The sequence below is a fragment of the Chanodichthys erythropterus genome, chromosome 10, assembly GCF_024489055.1.
Source record: "Chanodichthys erythropterus isolate Z2021 chromosome 10, ASM2448905v1, whole genome shotgun sequence".
NCBI classification, from domain to species: Eukaryota; Metazoa; Chordata; class Actinopteri; order Cypriniformes; family Xenocyprididae; genus Chanodichthys; species Chanodichthys erythropterus.
Genome location: NC_090230.1, coordinates 29,650,768 through 29,673,857, shown reverse-complemented (window position 1 = coordinate 29,673,857; position 23,090 = coordinate 29,650,768). Strand labels below are relative to the sequence as shown.

At 39.4% G+C, this 23,090-nt stretch overlaps 2 protein-coding genes across 6 annotated transcripts in view; one reads left to right on the top strand and one right to left on the bottom strand.

Moving 5' to 3' along the window:
* Positions 1-2,936: 2,936 nt before the first annotated feature.
* On the bottom strand, positions 2,937-7,293 carry si:ch1073-303d10.1 (protein LBH-like). The gene is made up of 4 exons (XM_067397288.1): positions 7,086-7,293; positions 5,538-5,616; positions 4,219-4,418; positions 2,937-4,115 (listed from the first exon to the last, which is right to left on the bottom strand). The coding sequence occupies exons 2-4, from the start codon at positions 5,610-5,612 to the stop codon at positions 4,001-4,003; spliced, it is 390 nt and encodes a 129-aa protein (XP_067253389.1). The 5' UTR covers positions 5,613-5,616; positions 7,086-7,293; the 3' UTR covers positions 2,937-4,000.
* Positions 7,294-14,851: 7,558 nt separating this feature from the next.
* LOC137028468 (myotonin-protein kinase) overlaps positions 14,852-23,090 on the top strand; it is a 33,668-nt gene continuing 25,429 nt past the window's right edge. For 4 of the 5 annotated variants that reach the window (XM_067397276.1, XM_067397277.1, XM_067397273.1 and 1 more), the window contains exons 1-5: positions 14,852-15,408; positions 20,508-20,599; positions 20,671-20,754; positions 20,841-20,936; positions 21,570-21,718. In XM_067397276.1, the coding sequence (XP_067253377.1) occupies positions 15,225-15,408; positions 20,508-20,599; positions 20,671-20,754; positions 20,841-20,936; positions 21,570-21,718 (605 nt within the window). In that variant the 5' untranslated portion in view covers positions 14,852-15,224. Of the gene's footprint in view, positions 15,409-20,227; positions 20,354-20,507; positions 20,600-20,670; positions 20,755-20,840; positions 20,937-21,569; positions 21,719-23,090 lie in introns of those variants that run through there. The other variant, XM_067397278.1, reaches the window with a different exon arrangement.

Genomic DNA, 23,090 nt, shown 5'->3' with positions numbered 1-23,090 from the left:
ATATTCATGAACACACTATGCAGCACAGGCACCTCCCCCCTCATGCGTGGACACGCCTCTTACTGCTGATTGGCTACATGTGTGTTGTGGCCCTCGGTCCAATCCGCTTTCAGCAGCGTTGCTTACTGCACCTTTAAGTGAGTTTATGCTTGAAACAAACATCTGCCCGTGGGGTCAGAAAAATCAACTTAATTCAAAGAGAAGACAAGATTATTTTCTGGCCCCATTATCAGATATTTGTTCTTGTTTTAAGCACAAACTCACTTCGTTTTGATCATTTTTTTCAGAAAACAAGACTTAATATCTTCAGTCATTTTGCTTCTCCAGTAAATTAATCTTGATTTAAGAATGTTTAGATATTTATGCTGGAAAACAAGATGTAATTTTTTGATTTTTAACCAGTAAATCATCATTGGTTCTTTTGAACATTCTGGTCAACCATCTGTACAGGCTCTAACCAGCCCAAACCAGCCAGATCCAGTATTGTGAATTGGTGCAGGATCATGTCGGTGGTTTCGGCAGGAGACATGAAGAGGAACGGATGGAGAGCAGTGAGTTTGGACGCACAGCCGTGCAGTGCACACTAAACTCTGTGTGTGTGTGTGTGTGTGTGTGTGTGTGTGTGTGTGTGTGTGTGTGTGTGTGTGTGTGTGTGTGTGTGTGTGTGTGTGCTCCATCTGGAGGTGGTTACAGAGGCACGTTCCCTTCAGGGCCAAGAACCTGGAGCATTTCCTGTGAGAGCGAGAGTGAGCAGGAGAGGAAGACGAGGGAATTAAAGGAGAAAGAGGCGTATTAGCCGCTCCCGCAGCACATCTGGACTCCATTAGAGGAGACGTGACCTCACAGATGAAACAACCGGAGAGTTCTCCAGCGGCACGTCTGACCTATTTCTGCTCACGGCGCTCATGAGATTCTCCAGACCTCCAGAACAACAGCCACCTCTCCGTCTGATAGTGTACAAACACACACTGTTCCTCAGTTAGACGGGCACATACCAGGATCTGGGATCTCAGCCAGAATCACATGCTTCCATACTGAACTCTACATGTGTGTGCTGTAGTACCAGATCACCAAAAAAATGTTTCCTAACGTTAAGTTTTAAAAATGTTATTTCTCTGGATGTTCAAAATTTTAAAACGTTTGTTCTTGGTTATGTGAACGTTAAGGGAACATTCCATTCTTCAAACATTGTGGGAATGTTACTTTGGAATGTTCTGAAACAAGCAGAAACATTTAAAAAACAGACAAACGTCCAACTAAAACGCAAAAAAATGTTCCTTGAACGACGTATAAATAACGTTTTTGAGACCAGATAACGTTCTATTAACGTTACTGGAAGAACGTTTGTTCATAACTGAGAGAATTAACTTGCTTCATTCAAGTGAAAAATATTATTTAATATAGCTGAATCAACCAAAATACATTGTACCAAAAAAAAATATTTTTTGTGCCTTAAATTGGGTAGAAATTGATCTTGAATTTCAGGTTGCAGTTTTACACTGTAGGCGGTGACATTTGAGACTAATTTAAATGTATAATTTAATTGAACAGTAGGCACTAGGTAGTGCACAGTCTAGTGTGCTGGTGTTCCAGTGTGAACACAGATGGAGACACTCACTCTGTAACCCCGCCCTCACTGCCGAAAGGGGAGGGGCCTGGTCGATGATTGACAGTTTGAGTTCAGGTTTGACAGACAAGGCTTAAGCTAAAATGCATGTTTGAGATGTTTTTACTGAAAGCAACTTGTACTGACATATCTTAAAATATGTCCGTGCCATTGCTTTGTCTCAAGATGCACACCAGCGATGTTTTTATCTAGTGTACTTACTTAAATATCCTAATTGAACTAAGGCTTAATCCTGGCTTAAGCCCTGTCTGTGAAACCCAGCTTCACAAATACATTCTCTTCCACAACACAAGCACAAGCAAACAGGATTTACATTTTAAAAACTCCTCTCTGATGAATAATTAGATGACAAATATATCAATGATTTAAATATATTGACGTTTCTAAACAAGGTGATTGTTGTTCCCAGAGAAGATCATGTTGTCATAAATTAAAACCCAACAGACGACAGTCAGAGGGAATTATGGGTGGTTTGGATGTGAATGGTTAAAGTCTGGTGCAGCTCTCTGGAATGTGAGCGGTGGAAACACGGCTGTAGTCATGAGATGTTTAGTCTACAGCACAACTGATGATGGAGGATAAAACCTGCTGATTTCTCCGTCCGGCTCGCAGTGTTTAGTTATTGGCTTCGTTTAGAAGCGCTTTAGTTTTTATTGTGCCTGCTTGGCTTCTGACAGTAAACACAATCTACCATCTGAATATCTGATCAGGCTCTTATTTAACATGATGAAGATTGTTGCTGTGCTTGTGTTTTACTGCCCCCTGTGCTCATGTGAGGAACACACACAAGTTCATGCATTTCCTAGTAATCAAACTTTTGGTGTTTTATTGTTACGGCCAGAAACAAAGTCACACAAATCCATTGTCAGACATTAAAATGGCTTTTATTGAGCAAAATCATGTGTGTCTGCATCATACTGAAAGTGCTCTGCAAAATTAAAAACAAAACTACTAGATGGAGATTAACAACAACTCAAACCTTCGGCTTAAACATCAAGGCAGACTGTGATTCTAACAGTCATCTGCACTTATAATACATTTCATTCAATCTCACTCATGCACTGAAAAACATGATGTTCTTCCTCTGGATTTCTGTCTTGTTTTCAGTACAAATATCTAAACATTCGTTTTATTTAATATTGTGTATTTTTAGGAGATTTTATGGCACTAAATTACATTTATGCAGTAGTTACAATCTATTTATTGAAAATGAAATAGCTGAAAATGACATTTTCAACTTCAACTGGTAAATCGTGAATGTTTTAGATCACAGACTGAAGTTTGGTGTTTTTTTAAAGAAGACACTTGGCAGATTATTGCTGAAGTAAAAAAAAAAGTTTAATATTATGCATAAAAATACTGTTTGTAAGTTTTATGTGAAATATATATTTTCCAAAACATGTTTTACTCTAAACAAGTTGTGCACCAAATTTGAGGTTGATATCTCAAAAAATGAGCTTTCAGTCAGATTTTGTTTGGGCGCAGTACCAAACACTTCCACTAGATGAAATTCATTTCATATTTGTTTCCAATTTGCACATTTTTGGCTGTGAGAATTTTTTTCAGGACCATTGAACCTTTTCGAATCATGTTCGTGATCTTTGTGTTCACATAGCAAGAGCCAAAACCTTTACCGTTCCAATGAAACAAAAAAATCTAAAATAAAACAATTTTTTATTTAGTTTTTTGAAAATGCATCAAAACAAAGTGAGTTTGTGCTTAAAACAAGAACAAACATCTGTCAACGTGGTCAGAAAAAACATAAAGATTATATTTCTGACCCCATTTGTTCACTTAATTCACTTTATTTTGATGCATTTTTCACAAAACAAGTCTTTTACTTTAAATCTTGAAAAAATGTATCTTGATTGAAGAATGTTTAGATATTTGTGCGGGAAAACAAGAACACTTTAAATACTTTTTTTAATCACATACTTAAATTTCGCTCTCATCAGAAGTGTTTTCAGTCGAAGTCTGAGACCAGCAGAGAAATTTATATTTACATTCATGCATTTGGCAGATTTTTGTATCCAAATGGATTTACATTGCATTGAAAGTCCTACACATTCCCCTGAGAATCGAACCCATGACCTTGGCGTTGCTAGCGCCATGGAAGAAGATGCTTTTATTTTGCATTTTTCTAATTTTATATCAGCACTACAATCACATTCATCCAAAGAGCATCTTGAACTTCAGTCATGTGATCACTCGTTTACTTTCCTTTGATTAGTCACATGGAAACAAAGCACAATCTGATTATTTATTTTTTTCCAAATCCTAAAACTTTTCATTTAAACCTATAGCTAGGTTTAAATCACATGTTTTGATGCTTCAGTTGTGCTGATGTTTCTCATCCTCTGATCGGTTCGTCTCTCAGCTGCGAAAACAGGGCGGAGCTGCGCGTGATGATGTGGGCGAAGGGGGCGGAGTCAGTCTGCTGTAGTCGATCTGAATACAAGGTATCGATGAACGCTTAAAACGAGGAACTCTGGAACAGACGAAGAAGAAGGTGGTTTAACTTATTCAAAAATGTATTGACAGTCAAAGTTAATCAATTTTATTATGGAATTCGGTGTAACGCTGGTACTGACCTGTCCACGTCGCCTTGCTCCTCCTGACCGCTGCCGGCGGGGTCACAGCGGTCCTGGAAAGGGTCTTCCTCCTCTTCCTCCTCCTCATCGACGACGGAGTTCTGTTCTCCGCTCTCCTCCGACGGCTCCACCACGATCGACGGCAGACGCTCCTTCAGCCGCGCCGCGCCCTTCATCTGCTCCGACGGCTCGGGGAAAATCTGCAGGTTTGGGTTAAATGTACTGATCAATGGCGTCCTCTTGTGGCTCTCTGAAGAGTTACACCATCGTGTGTTCAGCAGAAAACAACACCGCTTGTCAAGCTCAAAAGTGCTCCTATTCTGCTTTTTCAAATGTTACATTTCATGTAGCGTGTAATAAAGTTATTGTCTGCTGAGAGAAAGAAGCGATTCTGAACTGCCGAAACGAGTCGTCAGTAACGGAGGAAGAGCTGAACTTCAGATATGCTAAAGAGTATTTGGTTTCCAACCAATCACAGCAGACTGGGCCATCTGACCAGTCAGAGCAGAGCAGCTCTCAGAAAGGCGGGGTTTAGAGAGACCGAATCTTTGATTGAAGCGTTTCAGACACTGAGAGGAAAGAGCTGATGCTGCAGTGGATATTATGAGAAACTTAAAGTGGTTTTGACCTTTGATGAATGTGAACCTGTTGCAGGAGACGACAAAACAACATTAGAAACCTTTAAAATAGCATAATGGGGCACTTTAATTATTATATGGTTTATAGTGGATCAAATCTTGGTGACTCATTTTGTAGGCCTATTTGCTGGAAAAAAAAAAACTGGCATAAATATCTAAATGTATATTTTATAAGCATAAAAATACCTGACACAAAATGGCAGCAATCTGTTCCAAATACATGATAAATGATTCCTTTATGTTTCAACTTACAGAAGTGTAGATTTTTACTGTAGTGAAGTTCCAAAAGTTGGCATATTTACTCTCACATTTGATGGTGAAATAGAGCAATTGACATGCAAATAAGATCATCTAAATGACCTAAAAAGCTTTATTGTTACTACTCCAGGGAAATTAGTGTTTTAGCATTTAATTTTGAAAAAATGAGATTCTGTCTGATGCTTAGCATTTCAAGCAGTAGTTTAACAAAAACCAACACCAAACATGAATTCACAGTCAAAAACAAATTTGATCGCCATTAAGTCTTTAAACCAGTAAAGCTTGCCTGTGTGCAATATTATTCTCATAATGCAAAAAGCAGTAGATTGTTTATTAAACACATAAACATAAAAATAATAATTTATAAAAAATAACAATAATTGGTCTTAAAACTAATAATATCTATCTCTAATATGTCCATACCTGATATGACGTTTGTTCTTCTCTCCTCTGCAGCCGAAGCTGCTCCATGCTGGAGTCCTGTGGACCTTTGGACATTACACTACACACACACACACACACACACACACACACACACACACACACACACACACACACACAGAGAGAGAGAGTCATACAGTTACTCTCTACTCATCCAAGAACAAAGACACACCACTAAAGGTGTATTTACACAGATGAGCTGATGCATTAAAGGCTGCAAAAAAATATGAGATTCAAGCATGATTCACTGATTCCAGTGTAAATACACGCTTCTGTGCTGCATTAAACACACTGTATTAATGAACTTTTGTGGTACACTATATATGCTGCCTCAGTCACTCCTGCAGTATATACAGTCCAGCTAACAGGGAATGTTCTGGCAAGGTTCTCTCATAAGGTTAATAGAATGTTATCTGGTCTTTCATAATCTTCTCAAAAAGTTAGCACAAAAATATTATTTATATATCATTCATGGAAAATTTTTTACACTTTAGTTGGATGTTTGTCTAACGTTTTTTAAATGTTACTACTTGTTTCAGAACATTCAGAGAACACTCAAAAGTAACGTTCCCATGATGTTTGAAGAATGATAAAATGAAATGCTCCCTTAACATTCACATAACCAAGAAAAAAATGTCTTTAGAACATTTAGAACATTCAAAGAACAAAATGCAAAACGTTTTTAGAACATATTTTTGTTAGTTGGGAAGATGCTTTAATACCTGCACAAACTGTCTAATGACAACCTTCACTACTTCACACGAATGCTGTGTGTGTTTGCATTAAGTCTGCTAGAGAAGGAGCTTTAATCCCAGTAAGATCTTAATGAGGATTTCATGCGTCACTGAGAGTGAATGACACAGCAGGACGATCGCTGTTGCAGAACCAGTACAAACATCACAGTCGATCACATGTTGCTCAGAAATACTGGATTGTGATTGATCATGATTATCATTCTGTGCTCTAGTGTTTGTGCCGTTTCATGTCTCGTATATCACACACACTCTCTCTCTCTCTCTCTCTTTCTCCCTCTCTGTCCACTCACAGAGCAAAATCATTGTTTAACTGTAGTGATGGTAACATCCAAGGTACATTTTGATATATGAAAAACAGAAATATGAAGTCCACACACTGAAAATAACTGCTCCAATATATTTATTATTCAATGCAACGTTTCGACCTGATCATGTGCCTGATGAAGACCTGTTGGTCGAAACTGTTGTGCGGACTTCATATTTCTGTTTTCATCTCTGTTTTATTGTTGTCCTGCACCTGAGCCCATTGTGGGTGTTCGGGATGTGCACACCTACCTGATATGTTTGATACTTCTTTATAAATACCATAATAATGAATAAATATCATATTCAGTTACTATGGTATTCTAGGTACTTCTAAGAATACCATTATATTAACATACTTCCCACAATAAAAGCCAAAAAAGTAATGACTTTTTTGTTTGTGAAACATGATTTTCAGATACATTTTAATGTAAGTAATTTTTTTTTGAGTTCGTATGTAAATGAGTTTCACCTGTAAGGTTGAGTTCAGGTCGAGTCGCTCAGTCTGTCCTCTTCTTCTGTGTTCAGTTTCCACGGTGTTTGTTCAGCGTTCAGTAAACGGACACGTCCTCCTAATGTCTGCCTCTCACCTGTCTGTGTGTTCTGTCCCTCTGATGAGCATTAGCAGGTAGAGAACAGGATTAGCGTCTCTGGAGATTAAAGGTTCATGTTACATCTCGCTTCCTGCACAGGGCCTGACACGCTGAACACACACTCACACACACCGACACATGCAGGACACGCCGCTTGAGTAATGACTGTAATTAATTTAGTGATGATGACATAATGAATGCAGTGATGATGTCATGATTAATGTCAGTGATGATGTCATAATGAATGCAGTGATGATGTCATGATTAATGTCAGTGATGATGTCATAATGAATGCAGTGAAGATGTCATGATTAATGTCAGTGATGATGTCATAATGAATGCAGTGATGATGTCATGATTAATGTCAGTGATGATGTCATGATTAATGTTAGTGAAGATGTCATGATTAATGTCAGTGATGATGTCATAATGAATGCAGTGATGATGTCATGATTAATGCAGTGATGATGACATAATGAATGCAGTGATGATGTCATGATTAATGCCAGTGATGATGACATAATGAATGCTGTGATGATGTCATGATTAATGCCAGTGATGATGACATAATGAATGCAGTGAAGATGTCATGATTAATGCAGTGATGATGTCATGATTAATGCCAGTGATGATGACATAATGAATGCAGTGAAGATGTCATGAATAATGTCAGTGATGATGTCATAATGAATGCAGTGATGATGTCATGATTAATGCAGTGATGATGACATAATGAATGCTGTGATGATGTCATGATTAATGCCAGTGATGATGACATAATGAATGCAGTGAAGATGTCATGATTAATGCAGTGATGATGTCATGATTAATGCCAGTGATGATGTCATAATGAATGCAGTGAAGATGTCATGAATAATGTCAGTGATGATGTCATAATGAATGCAGTGATGATGTCATGATTAATGCAGTGATGATGACATAATGAATGCAGTGATGATGACATAATGAATGCAGTGATGATGTCATGATTAATGCCAGTGATGATGACATAATGAATGCAGTGAAGATGTCATGATTAATGCCAGTGATGATGACATAATGAATGCAGTGAAGATGTCATGATTAATGCAGTGATGATGTCATGATTAATGCCAGTGATGATGACATAATGAATGCAGTGATGATGTCATGATTAATGCCAGTGATGATGACATAATGAATGCAGTGATGATGTCATGATTAATGCCAGTGATGATGTCATGATTAATGTCAGTGATGATGACATAATGAATGCAGTGATGATGTCATGATTAATGCAGTGATGATGTCATGATTAATGCCAGTGATGATGACATAATGAATGCAGTGATGATGTCATGATTAATGCAGTGATGATGTCATGATTAATGTCAGTGATGATGACATAATGAATGCAGTGATTATGACATTATGAATGAATGCAGTGATGATGACATAATGAATGCAGTGATGATGTCATGATTAATGTCAGTGATGATGACATAATGAATGCAGTGATGATGACATAATGAATGCAGTGATGATGTCATGATTAATGTCAGTGATGATGACATAATGAATGCAGTGATGATGTCATGATTAATGCCAGTGATGATGACATAATGAATGCAGTGATGATGTCATGATTAATGCAGTGATGATGTCATGATTAATGTCAGTGATGATGACATAATGAATGCAGTGATGATGACATAATGAATGCAGTGATGATGTCATGATTAATGCCAGTGATGATGACATAATGAATGCAGTGAAGATGTCATGATTAATGTCAGTGATGATGACATAATGAATGCAGTGATGATGTCATGATTAATGCAGTGATGATGTCATGATTAATGCCAGTGATGATGACATAATGAATGCAGTGATGATGTCATGATTAATGCCAGTGATGATGACATAATGAATGCAGTGAAGATGTCATGATTATTGCAGTGATGATGTCATGATTAATGCCAGTGATGATGTCATAATGAATGCAGTGAAGATGTCATGATTAATGTTAGTGAAGATGTCATGATTAATGTCAGTGATGATGTCATAATGAATGCAGTGATGATGTCATGATTAATGCCAGTGATGATGACATAATGAATGCAGTGATGATGTCATGATTAATGCCAGTGATGATGACATAATGAATGCAGTGAAGATGTCATGATTAATGCAGTGATGATGTCATGATTAATGCCAGTGATGATGACATAATGAATGCAGTGAAGATGTCATGAATAATGTCAGTGATGATGTCATAATGAATGCAGTGATGATGTCATGATTAATGCAGTGATGATGACATAATGAATGCAGTGATGATGACATAATGAATGCAGTGATGATGTCATGATTAATGCCAGTGATGATGACATAATGAATGCAGTGAAGATGTCATGATTAATGCCAGTGATGATGACATAATGAATGCAGTGAAGATGTCATGATTAATGCAGTGATGATGACATGATTAATGCCAGTGATGATGTCATAATGAATGCAGTGATGATGTCATGATTAATGCCAGTGATGATGACATAATGAATGCAGTGATGATGTCATGATTAATGCCAGTGATGATGGCATAATGAATGTCAGTGATGATGTCATTATTAATGCAGTGATGATGTCATGATTAATGCAGTGATGATGTCATGATTAATGCCAGTGATGATGACATAATGAATGCAGTGATGATGTCATGATTAATGCAGTGATGATGTCATGATTAATGTCAGTGATGATGACATAATGAATGCAGTGATGATGACATAATGAATGCAGTGATGATGACATAATGAATGCAGTGATGATGTCATGATTAATGTCAGTGATGATGACATAATGAATGCAGTGATGATGACCTGATTAATGCCAGTGATGATGTCATGATGGATGCCAGTGATGATGACATAATGAATGCAGTGATGATGTCATGATTAATGCCAGTGATGATGACATAATGAATGCAGTGATGATGTCATGATTAATGCAGTGATGATGTCATGATTAATGCCAGTGATGATGACATAATGAATGCAGTGATGATGTCATGATTAATGCCAGTGATGATGACATAATTAATGCAGTGATGATGTCATAATGAATGCAGTGATGATGTCATGATTAATGTCAGTGATGATGACATAATGAATGCAGTGATGATGACATAATGAATGCAGTGATGATGTCATGATTAATGCCAGTGATGATGACATAATGAATGCAGTGAAGATGTCATGATTAATGTCAGTGATTATGACATAATGAATGCAGTGATGATGTCATGATTAATGCAGTGATGATGTCATGATTAATGCCAGTGATGATGACATAATGAATGCAGTGATGATGTCATGATTAATGCCAGTGATGATGACATAATGAATGCAGTGATGATGTCATGATTAATGCCAGTGATGATGACATAATGAATGCTGTGAAGATGTCATAATGAATGCAGTGATGATGTCATGATTAATGCAGTGATGATGTCATGATTAATGCCAGTGATGATGACATAATGAATGCAGTGATGATGTCTCAATTAATCCACTGATGATGTCATGATTAATGCCAGTGATGATGACATAATGAATGCAGTGATGATGTCATGATTAATGCCAGTGATGATGACATAATGAATGCAGTGAAGATGTCATGATTAATGTCAGTGATTATGACATAATGAATGCAGTGATGATGTCATGATTAATGCAGTGATGATGTCATGATTAATGCCAGTGATGATGACATAATGAATGCAGTGATGATGTCATGATTAATGCCAGTGATGATGACATAATGAATGCAGTGATGATGTCATGATTAATGCCAGTGATGATGACATAATGAATGCTGTGAAGATGTCCTAATGAATGCAGTGATGATGTCATGATTAATGCAGTGATGATGTCATGATTAATGCCAGTGATGATGACATAATGAATGCTGTGAAGATGTCATAATGAATGCAGTGATGATGTCATGATTAATGCAGTGATGATGTCATGATTAATGCCAGTGATGATGACATAATGAATGCAGTGATGATGTCATGATTAATGCCAGTGATGATGACATAATGAATGCAGTGAAGATGTCATGATTAATGCCAGTGATGATGACATAATGAATGCAGTGAAGATGTCATGATTAATGCAGTGATGATGTCATGATTAATGCCAGTGATGATGACATAATGAATGCAGTGATGATGTCATGATTAATGCCAGTGATGATGACATAATGAATGCAGTGATGATGTCATGATTAATGCCAGTGATGATGACATAATGAATGCTGTGAAGATGTCATAATGAATGCAGTGATGATGTCATGATTAATGCAGTGATGATGTCATGATTAATGCCAGTGATGATGACATAATGAATGCTGTGAAGATGTCATAATGAATGCAGTGATGATGTCATGATTAATGCAGTGATGATGTCATGATTAATGCCAGTGATGATGACATAATGAATGCAGTGATGATGTCATGATTAATGCCAGTGATGATGACATAATGAATGCAGTGATGATGTCATGATTAATGCCAGTGATGATGACATAATGAATGCAGTGAAGATGTCATGATTAATGCAGTGATGATGTCATGATTAATGCCAGTGATGATGACATAATGAATGCAGTGATGATGTCATGATTAATGCCAGTGATGATGACATAATGAATGCAGTGATGATGTCATGATTAATGCCAGTGATGATGTCATGATTAATGTCAGTGATGATGACATAATGAATGCAGTGATGATGTCATGATTAATGCAGTGATGATGTCATGATTAATGCCAGTGATGATGACATAATGAATGCAGTGATGATGTCATGATTAATGCAGTGATGATGTCATGATTAATGTCAGTGATGATGACATAATGAATGCAGTGATGATGACATAATGAATGCAGTGATGATGACATAATGAATGCAGTGATGATGTCATGATTAATGTCAGTGATGATGACATAATGAATGCAGTGATGATGACATGATTAATGCCAGTGATGATGCCGTATGGATGCCAGTGATGATGACATAATGAATGCAGTGATGATGTCATGATTAATGCCAGTGATGATGACATAATGAATGCAGTGATGATGTCATGATTAATGCAGTGATGATGTCATGATTAATGCAGTGATGATGTCATGATTAATGCCAGTGATGATGACATAATGAATGCAGTGATGATGTCATGATTAATGTCAGTGATGATGACATAATGAATGCAGTGATGATGTCATGATTAATGCAGTGATGATGTCATGATTAATGTCAGTGATGATGACATAATGAATGCAGTGATGATGACATAATGAATGCAGTGATGATGTCATGATTAATGCCAGTGATGATGACATAATGAATGCAGTGAAGATGTCATGATTAATGTCAGTGATTATGACATAATGAATGCAGTGATGATGTCATGATTAATGCAGTGATGATGTCATGATTAATGCCAGTGATGATGACATAATGAATGCAGTGATGATGTCATGATTAATGCCAGTGATGATGACATAATGAATGCAGTGATGATGTCATGATTAATGCCAGTGATGATGACATAATGAATGCTGTGAAGATGTCATAATGAATGCAGTGATGATGTCATGATTAATGCAGTGATGATGTCATGATTAATGCCAGTGATGATGACATAATGAATGCAGTGATGATGTCTCAATTAATCCACTGATGATGTCATGATTAATGCCAGTGATGATGACATAATGAATGCAGTGATGATGTCATGATTAATGTCAGTGATGATGACATAATGAATGCAGTGATGATGTCATGATTAATGCCAGTGATGATGACATAATGAATGCAGTGAAGATGTCATGATTAATGTCAGTGATTATGACATAATGAATGCAGTGATGATGTCATGATTAATGCAGTGATGATGTCATGATTAATGCCAGTGATGATGACATAATGAATGCAGTGATGATGTCATGATTAATGCCAGTGATGATGACATAATGAATGCAGTGATGATGTCATGATTAATGCCAGTGATGATGACATAATGAATGCAGTGATGATGTCATAATTAATGCAGTGATGATGTCATGATTAATGCCAGTGATGATGACATAATGAATGCAGTGATGATGTCATGATTAATGCCAGTGATGATGACATAATGAATGCAGTGATGATGTCATGATTAATGCCAGTGATGATGTCATGATTAATGCCAGTGATGATGACATAATGAATGCAGTGATGATGTCATGATTAATGCCAGTGATGATGACATAATGAATGCAGTGATGATGTCATGATTAATGCCAGTGATGATGACATAATGAATGCAGTGATGATGTCATAATGAATGCAGTGATGATGTCATGATTAATGCAGTGATGATGTCATGATTAATGCCAGTGATGATGACATAATGAATGCAGTGATGATGTCTCAATTAATCCACTGATGATGTCATGATTAATGCCAGTGATGATGACATAATGAATGCAGTGATGATGTCATGATTAATGCCAGTGATGATGACATAATGAATGCAGTGATGATGTCTCAATTAATCCACTGATGATGACATGATTAATGCCAGTGATGATGTCATAATGAATGCAGTGATGATGTCATGATTAATTCCAGTGATGATGACATAATGAATGCTGTGAAGATGTCATAATGAATGCAGTGATGATGTCATGATTAATGCAGTGATGATGACATAATGAATGCTGTGAAGATGTCATAATGAATGCAGTGATGATGTCATGATTAATGCCAGTGATGATGACATAATGAATGCAGTGATGATGTCATGATTAATGCCAGTGATGATGACATAATGAATGCAGTGATGATGTCTCAATTAATCCACTGATGATGACATGATTAATGCCAGTGATGATGTCATAATGAATGCAGTGAAGATGTCATGATTAATGCCAGTGATGATGCCGTATGGATGCCAGTGATGATGTCATAGCGATTGCCAGTCATGATGCTTCAGCTGCTCACATCTACTGGTTCTCCTACTCTCTTTAGTATCTTCTCCTGTTTTGAATCATCTCTATAACATTATTTCCTTCAGGAACTGCTCATCTATTTTATTACATACATATTAAAGATTACCATCCTCTCCTTCCCCTCCCACAGCACAAGTTGCTGGTTGTGTTTGTGACTGAAGGTTTGTGGTTGTGTAACACACCACTAGAGGGAGACAGACGACACATTATCACACAGATCCCTCATACAGGACTGTTTGGTGGCTGGTTTGCTATTGTCAACACATTGCGCTCAAATACAATCTTTTCACGAATAATCCCAAACCTGATTCCCTCATGGACATTATTAATGTTCCGTTTTGACAGACTTGTTCGCACTGCAAAAACTCTTTTACTTTATAGATGTAAATTTAGCATGTAAAAACTGTCACAACATAATTCAAGTCAAGTGTAAGTGAATTTATTTTGTTTTAAAGATTATTTAATATTTTTTACTGAAATGCAAGACAGATACTGAATATGCATAATTTTCACAGTGTGTCATAATGGACTGTGTAAAAATAAGTAATCTGTCAGCGCAGACAGACAGAAAGAGGAAAGAGAGACACCCACATGAATAAACAGAGGAAGAGAAGAGCAGAAGAGGAGGAGAGACCGACAGACACACAGAGAACAACCACCACAGTGAGTTTTAGAAGAAACAGACATGAAAGAGTTAAACTTCATTTTAACAAACTGACCAACTTCTGCATTTAGAGAACCTCTGAGTGACGTGAGTTTGATAGCAGAGTAATAAAAAGACATGAGCCACAAAACACAATAGTACACACACACTGCAGAGAGAGAGAGAGAGAGAGAGACGAACTGACTGAGCAACACACCAAAAAAGGGCTGGAGCTGGAGGTTCTGCTGCTGGAGAAACACACGGACACACAGACAGACAGACTCATGGAGCAGGGCTGCGGATGAGCCGGATCCCCTCAGGAGCGCCGCCATGTCCACGGGCCCCGGGCCCACAGGGGCCGCTCATCTGAAGGAGCCGGACGGGAGCGCAGAGGATCACGCCAAAGGCCCCGTCGGCCTGCAGACGCTGCTGGACCTGCTGGTGGGAGTTTATCAGGAGTTCAGCTCGTCCGCTCTGGCCAGAGAGAAACACGTGCAGCGCTTCCTGCAGTGGGGTCAGTAGCTCATCTTCATCTTTATCTTCCTCTGTGTGTGTTCAGTCTGTTTATCAAGTCTGTGTGGTGTTGACAGGGGGCACAAGGTCATGGAAGTCATGTGATCACTGGTTTAAAGGGACAGTTCACGAAAAACTTTTTTCTCGGTTATGCAAACAGTAAGGGAACAGTCCATTTTGTTGGACATTATGAGAATGTTACTTTTGAATACAAGTAGCAACATTTAAAAAATGTTAGACAAACATCCAACTAAAGCGTCAGATAAACAATGTATAAATGACATTTTTGTGCTAATGTTTTAAGAACATTATTAAAGACCAGATAACTTTGAACAAACATTTGGAAGAATGTTTGTTCAGAACTTTGAGAGAACCTTGCCAGAGCCTTCTGAGAACATTCCCTGTTAGTGTCATCATTCATCTCAAGTTTTGTTCTCATCTGAAAGTGTCAGTGCAGTCAAATTAATAATATTACTGAATATTAAGTGTCTTTTAAAGATGCATCACACATGACATGAATGCAATTGGTTCTCTAATGTCACATGACCAATGGTGACACGGCATATTTGAATACACCAAAGTACTCACTAACTATTCTATGACTTTTAAAGACCTTTTCAATGTTTTCATACTTTCATGACACTCTTTAATCATTTTTAAAGCATTTGTTTCCACTCACTATAAGTGTATGGAGAAGAGTAGCGTGGGATTGGAATGAAATGACAGAATTTATATTTTTAGGTGAACTGTCCCTTTAATGATCTTGTGTGTATGTGTTTGCATGTGTGTGTCACTGTGGCATTAAAATGACACTTTTAGAATTCAGTTGTTGCCACACACAACATTCACACACACACAGTGGCAGTGTGTTGACACTCATCTGGTCACACCCTACATGGCCTGTGTTTGTTCACGAGCAGCCGCAGGGAGACAGACAGTCGTACAGAGAGACAGACAGGCTGTTTTGAGTGTCTCTGTTGGAGACAGATTTCCATTTATGCTGCTGGCAGACTGTTGATTCACGGGAGGGTAACAGTGAACAGCAGGAAGGGAGTGACGAGATCCATACTGAACGTTCTATATCATCTGTGGAACAGGGCGATGATGACACAGGAAGTGATGAAAACTCACACACGGTGGAGTGAGCTTCAGGTGTCTGGTTTATTTGTCATGCAGACACACACACACACACACCCTGACAGAGCCAGTGAGAACAAAAATATACATTCTATAGAGGAATATTAAAATACTCTTATCTCATCTATGAAAATCAAAACAAATCCAAACACAGGACACTGATAATGCAAATGATGCTGGTCAGTGTTGTGTTATAGCTAATTCTCATATGTACACAGTGGAAAGTAGCAAACTGTATGAATAATTCTAAATATATATATATATATATATATATATATGTTTACAGTATCTCTAGAGTCGCCTCTGATGTTACCGAGTTTGCTATTTCTGCTCAAAGCAGAGCACGAGTATGGTTAACACTCTGGGTTACAGTGGGAGCTTTTCCACCAGGTCAGTCCCTACAGACCATCGAGCTGCCGAGTGATGGCAGGGGTCCTTCTCATGGGGGATCTAGCATGTCATTCGGCTCTCCAGGTGAGGATCAGAGGTCAATAGCTGCATTGGAGAGTAGGCTATTGTCCTGGTTGCTCATGCTGAATCTGATTCAGAGTTGACGGCCATGCTTGGACATCAAACTCAAGTGGAACCCTCCACCTTGTCCTGAGTGCTCACAGTTGAATGATTGGTTCCTGAGTGCGGCACGCTGGGAACTGTGCGACTGACCTCGCCCTCTGGGAGATGAACATCACGGTGCGGGCCCTCACCCAGACAATGTCCACCTTGGTGGTCCAGAGATGTCATCTCTGGCTAAACCTTGATGAGATGCGGGATGCCGACAATGTTTGCTTTCTCAACGCCCCAATCTTGCAAGGTGGCCTCTTCTGCGACACTGTCAAGGATGCTGAAGAGGCCACCCCAGAGATGAGGGGAACTGCTCTCGACCAGGAGGTGGTTCATCTGCAGAATCTTTTGTTTTTTTCTTTCTATGTCTGTACCCACATTGTCAATAAAACAGCAGTTTCCTCAGTCTCTGAGCCATACAGGGTGTAGTCTGGCAGTGAGCAATGCTATGCTTGCTCATTCTCAGTCCTCCTTCCACATTCGCCACGAGCCAAGATGTCGCGATTTGATGATGCGTCTCTTGCCATCCCTTCACAGGATCCTTGGAGCCTCCCTGCCCCTCCATGGGTACGTCGGTTGTCCCCTTTGGCTTGCTCCCACGGACAGTCAGACTCGGCAATGCAATTCAGTTCGTCAGGCGTCCCCTCAGGATCAGCGGCATCTTTACCTCAGTGGCAGGCAAAGACACCCCTGTCCAGCACATGAAGATTGCGGTTCTGCTAGTGAAGTATGGAATAGAGCTTGTCCCTCCAGCCAAGATGAAGACTCACAGTCCTTACTTCATCGTACCCAAGAAAGGTGGTGGGTAACGACCGATCTTGGATCTGCGAGTTTTGAACCGGGCCCTTCACAAGCTTCCATATGTGCCCAAAGTTCCTACCTACAATCTCCGGGTGGAGCCGGTTTCTTCCCATGTGTTGGGTACAAATAGGAAATGTGGGAAGACTGGCTCAGTGTCTTGCTTGCAACACCATTCCCCTCTAAGGGAGGAATACAAGCAAACCCTGGATTGAGTTTCCTCTGAGCATTCTTCAGCAGTCAGACGTGGCAGAGCCCAGTACACGAGCACATGCCCGATCAGTCAGTCCTTGTACTGGGCTAGATGTCCCATCTGCCCTGGGCAGATTCTGTTCTGCTCCGTCTCTGCGTCTGTAGTAGTTCCATCCCTGTCTAGGCAGGACCTACCGCAGAGATCTTTCCATATGTAGCACTGCCCCATGTGTCAGTTTCCACATGCTCCTCTCTACAGGTAGGCCTCCGTAGCGTCCCTCTCCATTGGACTTGGTACGTGTCCCCAGCGTTAATAACGCGGGTCGTGGCTGAAAAATGGGAATTGAGAACCGAAGCCCTTTTCCTGTGAAACAGGAACAGCAGTTACGACCATCTCTATAGTAAGCTCTGTTCCTTCCACCCCGTTGGCAGGGAGGACTATCACATGGGCTTACGTGGAGTGCTGGGTAGGTTATGACTTTACAGGAGCAGTTGCCAAAAGGGCACGCTACAGCTTGCCAGCTTCTGCATCTGCAACACTCATAACAGCTTGTGCCGCTTTCCATAGGGACCCCATTTGTTAGTTGATATAATGTTGTAGTGACTGACAGATGGGGAGCATCTTGGTTACTGATGTAACCCTCTTTCCCTGATGGAAGGAACGGAGATGTTATGTCCCCCCTGCCACAACCCTGAACCACCCCTCTGAATGCGTATATTCCTCAGAGTAAACCCTCATTGCATCCACTAATGAGTGGATGCAAGCCACCATCTTATGTACCTGTATGTACGGGGGAGTGGCTTGGCATGCAAATTCCCCTCAATAATTCCATTGGCCAATTTTCTATAACTCAGAGGTGATTGGGGCTTCCAAGTGAGACCCCATTTGTCAGTCGATATAACGTCTCCGTTAGGGAACAAGGATTACATCAGTAACCAAGACGATTCCTTGTTTAATCCATTTACAATTAATGACACATTTAACTTTAGTTAGTGTGTAATGTTGCTGTTTGATCATAAACAACATCTGCAAAGTTACGACGCTCAAAGTTCAATGCAAAAAGAGATATTTTCTTTTACAGAAATTCCTATTTAAGGACTACAACAAATGTCTAGTATGAACTACAACAAGCTTCTTCCCGGGGTGGTGACATCACTAACCCTAAAATTTACATAAACCCCGCCCCCAAGAACACACAACAAAGGGGGCGGGGCCATGTTGGGCTGCTTTAGAGAAGAGGAAGAGTTGTTGTAGTCGAGTGTTGTTGTCATGCCGTCATTTTACGCCGGACTGCTTCACAAACGAGGGTCAATTCAACACAAAAGATGAACATGACGGCACATGCTAGTGGATGAGTTGAATCAACTCCACAGCAACTACATCAATTTATCCACTAACCATTCAGAAACGTCTAAAAGTTGTAACTTCTTCCTGAGTCTCTCCATCAGTGTCGACTCCGGTTTGAACAATGTAAGGCTGAACACTTTCTTCATTTTGGCTGCGTGAGATTCTCCAGCTTTGTTGTTGTTGAGCTGTTAAAGCTCCGCCCTCTTCTGGAAAGGGGGCGGGAGCAGCAGCTCATTTGCATTTAAAGGGACACACAGCATGTTTTTGCTCACACCCAAATAGGGGCAAATTTGACAAGCTATAATAAATGATCTGTGGGGGATTTTGAGCTGAAACTTCACAGACACTTGTATTATTAGACTTATATTACATCTTATGAAAATGGGCATAATAGGTCCCCTTTAAATAAATAAATATATTACACACATGCTCACACAAACACTCACTCTCTCACACACACACAGAGCGAGATCCGTGGACACAAGTCAAGCTGTCCAGTTCCTGTTGCTGTGTCACATGCCTTTGCACTGGAAATGTGGAAAGTTCTCCGCAGTAAAACAGTTTACACTGTTGCCTTGGTCTCGCTCACATTCCTGCAGCGACGAGAGCGGCCAAAGTCCAAGACTGGAAAACTTGCCTTAAAAAAGTCTCAAACATGCGTGTGCTATTCTTAGATTCATCTGTTCTATTTCTGAGCCGCACACACTTAAAAGGGGACGTGCCGGTGTTCTCTCGTGAAGACGGACATGTGCATGAGTCAGGTTCATATGAAGATCATTCTAGAGGAAAGCAAGAGCATCTACTGTTTGTCTTCAGACACTTTGATGGAAGATGCAGTCAAAATAATAATAATGCAAAAATTTATTTTATACAGCTCCTTTAAACGAAGCTTCTCAAAACACTACACATAGTAAGAACTGATTCAAGATAATGAGGAACTTGAATTTAAAATAATGATGTGCATTAAATCATTCATAATATAATCGCAGAAATATTCCATATTGTTAGTTGATTTTATGCTGACCTTAATCGGTTGATGTTATCTTTTCTCTCGCCAATGCCAGCGGAGCCTCTGGTCAGACAGGTGAAGAAGACTCGAATAAGCAGGGACGACTTTGACATCTTGAAGGTGATCGGCCGAGGAACCTTCAGCGAGGTGAGAGGGTTTGTGTTGGTTCTGTTATGAAGCAGATGATTATGAATATGTACTGATGTGCGAATGTGCAGGTGGCTCTGGCCCGGATGCGAAACACACAGCAGGTGTACGCGCTGAAGATCATGAACAAATGGGACATGCTGAAGCGTGGAGAGGTAAACGCAGAGCAAACAACAAAAAACAGTGTTTATCTTCACCATAAAGCTTTCTTTGTGATAATAAGAGGCCTGTGTGCATTCAGACGGCGTGCTATCAGGAGGAGCGGGAGGTTCTGCTGAAGGGAGACCGTCGCTGGATCACTGAGCTGCATTACGCTTTCCAGGACGACAATTACCTTGTACGTCTCGCTCATTCATGAGACACCTCACAAAACATTTTGTGTAAAAGACAGCAGAATGTTCTGAGCACAGCTGTTCAGCTGATTTAATGACAATGAGACAACCTCGTTCCTCAATGACATATTTGACACGGCTAGTGAAACATTTTGCGAATCAATTGGTTCAACTGATTCACAAAGCTCAGTTTATCCACCAGTACTGCTGATTAGAACCATATCAAGTGATTTCAGATTCTAGTATGAATGGCTCTTTTGAACCGGTTCTTAGTGAATCGCTTGAAGTGGTCTGAATTATCAAAGAGTTTGAGTTTTAATCGATCGCAAATGACTCATTTAACTGAATCAGTTTGTCGATTCTTCGAAATGGCCCAGAGATCTCTTCGCACCTTCAGCTGTGTTTGTCCAGTGCTACTACTCACCTAGTTGTATAAGATTAACCGAAATAAGCGAAAAAGTATGATGTTTACATATAAAATATTCCTAGATGCACACAAAAACAAGTATTGAAAAGAATGATTCCGTCATACATGAATGTTTATTCGTCAGCTCTGAGCTCATGAATCAGATTTACAGCCTGTTTTCTTCTTTTATCAACTTTTGTGAGTTTGTACTTTCTTCTCTTCCGCTCTGAAGTATCTGGTCATGGATTACTATGTCGGCGGAGACCTGCTGACGCTGCTAAGTAAGTTCGGTGATCGTATCCCGGAGGATATGGCTCAGTTCTACCTGGCTGAGATGGTGATGGCCATCGACTCCGTCCACAGACTGGGTTATGTGCACAGGTATCTCGACTAACTGACGCTCCAATCACTCGATCAATGGCTAGTTCAGCTGAACATGATGACATGTTTTACCCTGTTCTTGCCACTCGCAATTTAGCAAATTGAGGGAACGAAATAGTACATCACGCTTGCGATTTAGCAAATTGAGGGAACAAAATAGTACATCGCTCACATGCTCTAGAAACTCGAGGGAACAAAATAGTACATCGCTCTCACAATTTAGCAACTCGAGGAAACAAAATAGTACATCACGCTTGCGATTTAGCAAATTGAGGGAACAAAATAGTACATCGCTCTCACAATTTAGCAACTCGAGGGAACAAAATAGTACATCGCTCACATGCTCTAGAAACTCGAGGGAACAAAATAGTACATTGCGCTCACAATTTAGCAAATTGAGGGAACAAAATAGTACATCGCTCTCACAATTTAGCAACTCGAGGGAACAAAATAGTACATCGCGCACACACTCTAGCAACTCGAGGGAACAAAATAGTACATCGCTCTCACAATTTAGCAAATTGAGGGAACAAAATAGTACATCGCTCTCACAATTTAGCAACTCGAGGGAACAAAATAGTACATCGCGCTCACAATTTAGCAAATTGAGGGAACAAAATAGTAAATCAATCACCACTTTACCAAATCGAGGGAACAAAATAGTACATCGCTCTCACAATTTAGCAAATTGAGGGAACAAAATAGTACATCGCTCTCACAATTTAGCAAATTGAGGGAACAAAATACTACATCGCTCTCACAATTTAGCAACTCGAGGGAACAAAATAGTACATCGCGCTCACAATTTAGCAAATTGAGGGAACAAAATAGTAAATCAATCACCACTTTACCAAATCGAGGGAACAAAATAGTACATCGCTCTCACAATTTAGCAAATTGAGGGAACAAAATAGTACATCGCTCTCACAATTTAGCAAATTGAGGGAACAAAATAGTACATCGCTGTCATAATTTAGCAAATTGAGGGAACAAAATAGTACATCGCTCTCACAATTTAGCAACTCGAGGGAACAAAATAGTACATCGCGCTCACAATTTAGCAAATTGAGGGAACAAAATAGTAAATCAATCACCACTTTACCAAATCGAGGGAACAAAATATTAAATCGTGCTCGCAATTTAGCAAATCGAGGGAACGAAATAGTACATCACGCTCACAATTTATCAAATCGAGAGAACGAAATAGTAAATCGCACACCACTTTAGCAAATGGAGGGAGCAAAATAGTACATCGCGCTTGCGATTTAGCAAATCGAGGGAATGAAATAGTAAATCACACTTACAATTTAGCAAATCGAGGGAACGAAATAGTAAATCGCACTCGCAATTTAACAAATCGAGGGAACAAAAT

What these genes read in the sequence shown, in the direction of transcription:
- si:ch1073-303d10.1 (XM_067397288.1), bottom strand. Translation starts at nt 5,612, where the DNA reads ATGTCCAAAGGTCCACAGGACTCCAGCATGGAGCAGCTTCGGCTGCAG. An exon ending in AAGAACAAACGTCATATCAG is followed by an intron (nt 4,419 to 5,537) that starts GTATGGACATAT and finishes CCAAACCTGCAG; the next exon opens with ATTTTCCCCGAGCCGTCGGA. An exon ending in GAGCAAGGCGACGTGGACAG is followed by an intron (nt 4,116 to 4,218) that starts GTCAGTACCAGC and finishes CGTCTGTTCCAG; the next exon opens with AGTTCCTCGTTTTAAGCGTT.